At 35.6% G+C, this 3,227-nt stretch overlaps 1 protein-coding gene across 1 annotated transcript; it reads left to right on the top strand.

Moving 5' to 3' along the window:
* The first annotated feature begins 1,167 nt into the window (after window positions 1-1,167).
* Window positions 1,168-2,753, top strand: LOC141692745 (uncharacterized). Its single transcript, XM_074497678.1, has 2 exons — window positions 1,168-1,350; window positions 1,731-2,753. Exons 1-2 carry the CDS (start codon window positions 1,258-1,260, stop codon window positions 2,559-2,561), a joined length of 924 nt encoding a protein of 307 aa, XP_074353779.1. The 5' UTR covers window positions 1,168-1,257; the 3' UTR covers window positions 2,562-2,753.
* The last annotated feature ends 474 nt before the right edge of the window (window positions 2,754-3,227 follow it).

Raw genomic sequence — 3,227 nt, 5'->3', positions numbered from 1 at the left:
CCATAAAATTCCTAAATATAGGAACAAGGTAAGAAAATGAGTATGGAAAATTATGAAAATTTTATAAAATATCCTGAAGCCTCGGATAAGGCAAATCGTTGTAAATGTGTAGGTCGCTCCACACTTTACGCTAAAAACGATACCCTTGATAGGGTAAGAGATAACTTAACTTCTACGAAACATTGAATGTGTTTCCAAGAAGTTGGGGGGAAAATGATAGGGTATAAAAATAATCCTAATTGCAGAATTAATGTCGCATTACTTAGACATGATTTGGTCAAAGGGAAAAGCCCAATTAATGAGGCCCAAAATACTAATTATTTATTATTTTCGTAATAAATAACGGGGTTAATTAAACAGCCCAATGAATTTGTTTAGATAAGTAACTACTTCTATAAGAAGTAGCCTCCAAGCAACCTAAATTCAGAAGGAAACTAATTCCTACTTTCTAGGACTCCAAAGTCCAATCAAAGAAGGAGGCTTGTCCACCAAGTCACCCAATTCTACCCTAATTTCTAGACTCTCAACGTCTATATAAAGGGTCTTACCCCTTCAACTTCAGAGGGACGTTTTTTCGGGACAAGAGCTCCATACGTCACAAAGCATCCTACAAGCCACGGGGTCATTACATGAAACAACGTTTTAGACTCAGTCCTCGAAGGACATGAAAGTCACTTCGTCCTTGGTGAGTTCTCGCTACCATAGCCCCGAGGGCAAGTATCACCAAGAACTACGTTTTGGCTTGATCCTTGGCATACGTCAAGATACGTAGGCATCTTGTGAGGACAGATTCAAGCCAAGAAACACAAGCGCAATCAGTAAAACTCGAAACTTATCAAACCCTAATATTGAATACACGCAATAAATAAATACATGTTTTTATCCATAACAAATTCCTTTATTTATCCAAAAGTAACTAAAATTTTAAAAAAGGGCTTTTTATTTAGAAAAAAAATTGAAAAAGAACAATCAAACTACTAAAAACAAAAAGAAGAAGATGCCAGTGTAACGGGCAACATAACCCAGCAACACAAGTAGTACTACAATAAAGTGTTACCCCACCACATATATATACAATAAATAAGGTATCCGTTAAAGATTACCCCACAGTCCCATACAAACAACTTGTTGCTATAAACAGGGTATGACATGTTATACGTGGAAAATACTTTCGTTTTCAATAAAGGTAGTCTTTTTAATATATTTAGCAAAAAAAAAAATCTTTATAATAGAGTACGTTCTGTATTTTTGGATAAAATGGATAGTCACAGAACAAGAACATCAGTGGATACGCATAATTTTGTTCACAGGAATGGTGGATCAGAGAAGATAAGATATGGCTCAGAGAAGGTAAGATAAAAATCACTAGATATCTGCAGGTAGACTTATTTTTTGCACAAAACACGCTGCTAAGCACCATTTCTAAAATCAGGCTTGTTGCTCGATTGTATTTCATCCTAGTCACTCTATGTAAGCATCTTATATATGATCTTCGTTCATAAGATTTGAGACCTGGATGTCTAATGTCATTTCTGCAACACTATGAAACTTTATCTTTAATATGTATTTGCTGAAATTTATCCAAAAGCTAACCCCTCCCCTTCACGGACAATCTTAACCCTTTTTTTATCATAAGCGTCAAATTTTTGCTACTGATGTGCATTGTAAAAGATTTATTTCAAATTTTTCTGCATGATTTCAAAACATTGTTCTAAGCTTCGGTTATGCAGGTCAAAACTCCATGCTGCACACAGAGAGCTGGAACTAAAGTTCATCTCAAGGATATCAGTGATGGTCTTACTACGTCTAAAGAGCTGCTCAAAATACTCGACTACACGTGGGAGTTGGATGATAGAAGTTGCACAACGAAATCCCTTGTTGCAGCATTAAAATGTGAGCTTGAACAAACTCAAGCTAAGGTTGGAAAGTTAATTCAACAACAGGAGGTTAAAGAAAGTAAGATCGATTGCCTCATGAAGAAATTTGCAAAAGAAAGATTTTCATGGAAAACGAAAGAGCAAGAAAGAATTCAAAATGCAGTGAAGTCCATGGCGAGAGAGCTAGAAGTAGAGAAGAAACTGAAAGTCCAATTTCAGAGGCTAAACAGGAAGCTAGGAAAAGAATTAGCCATTACAAAGGCAAGTCTCTTTACTATTGAGAAAGTGTTTGACAGTGCAAACACGAAATCAACAAAATCTAACAAACAAGTGCAGAAGGAGAGGCAAATGTTTGATGCAGCTAACATCTCCCGTGAGGCCAGAGTTCAAATGAAGCTCTCAGAAGCTAAAAGTTCTGTTGTGGACAAGCTACGATGTGAGCTGGAAACGTGCTTGATAGCTCGAATAGGTGAAAATTTAAATGAGTCAGCTAACTCCAATAAAATCAATGAACTGATAGAGTCATGTCGAAAAGGGGATGATACAGAAATAGAGGATTCAATTGATAGTGATCTTCAGTCCATTGAGTTCAACATTGATAGTAATTGCAAGACTTATGAGTGGCGTTATGCAGCCGCATCGCGTAAACAAGATTATGAAGATGAAATTCAAAGATGCATATGATTAAGGATCTAAGGTACCGGACCGTATTGTTTCTGGTTCTTGATTAGCAATGTTGCACTAGCAACCAATGTTTTCCCGTGCTCATTTTAGTGATTGTATTTTATGTGAACCATGCTCCTCACCTACTTTTTTACATGTTAATTTTCTATAAGTACCAATTTTATATAGAACAATTAATAGTTTTTAAAGCATAGATTGTCATATTGTATTGGTAATTGTTTAGAGTTAGGTATTTTAATAAAAATATTTAAAAGCCTTACTTACATTCTTAAAATTAAATATAAAATATGTCTTATATCATATATGAAGATTTATTAATTATCTGTGTTTAGTTATACCTCGTAAAAAAGTCTTTTTTTAATTCATACTCCCTCCTTCCCTCCTAAATGTTTACATTTGGGTTGGGCACGGAATTTAAAAAAAAATGATAAAGTAGTAGAGGAAAGTTAAAAAATAAAGTAGTGAAACCGATTGTTATACCCAAATTTTGGTATTAGGAATAACTCGGATCAAACGCGGGCTGATTACTGTCAAACTCGGTATTGCATTGCAAAAGGTTAGGACGTGCCTAGGCTAACAAGACACGCCCACCTTTGTGGGAGTGCTTTATGAAGGATGGTCTTATGATAAGAAAGTTTGGAAGCACATGCCCAGGGCAGAACGCGC

The sequence above is a fragment of the Apium graveolens genome, chromosome 10 (genome assembly GCF_009905375.1).
Source record: "Apium graveolens cultivar Ventura chromosome 10, ASM990537v1, whole genome shotgun sequence".
Classification (NCBI taxonomy): domain Eukaryota; kingdom Viridiplantae; phylum Streptophyta; class Magnoliopsida; order Apiales; family Apiaceae; genus Apium; species Apium graveolens.
The sequence above is the reverse complement of the archived record's forward strand: the minus strand, read 5'-3'. Positions and strand labels throughout refer to the sequence as shown.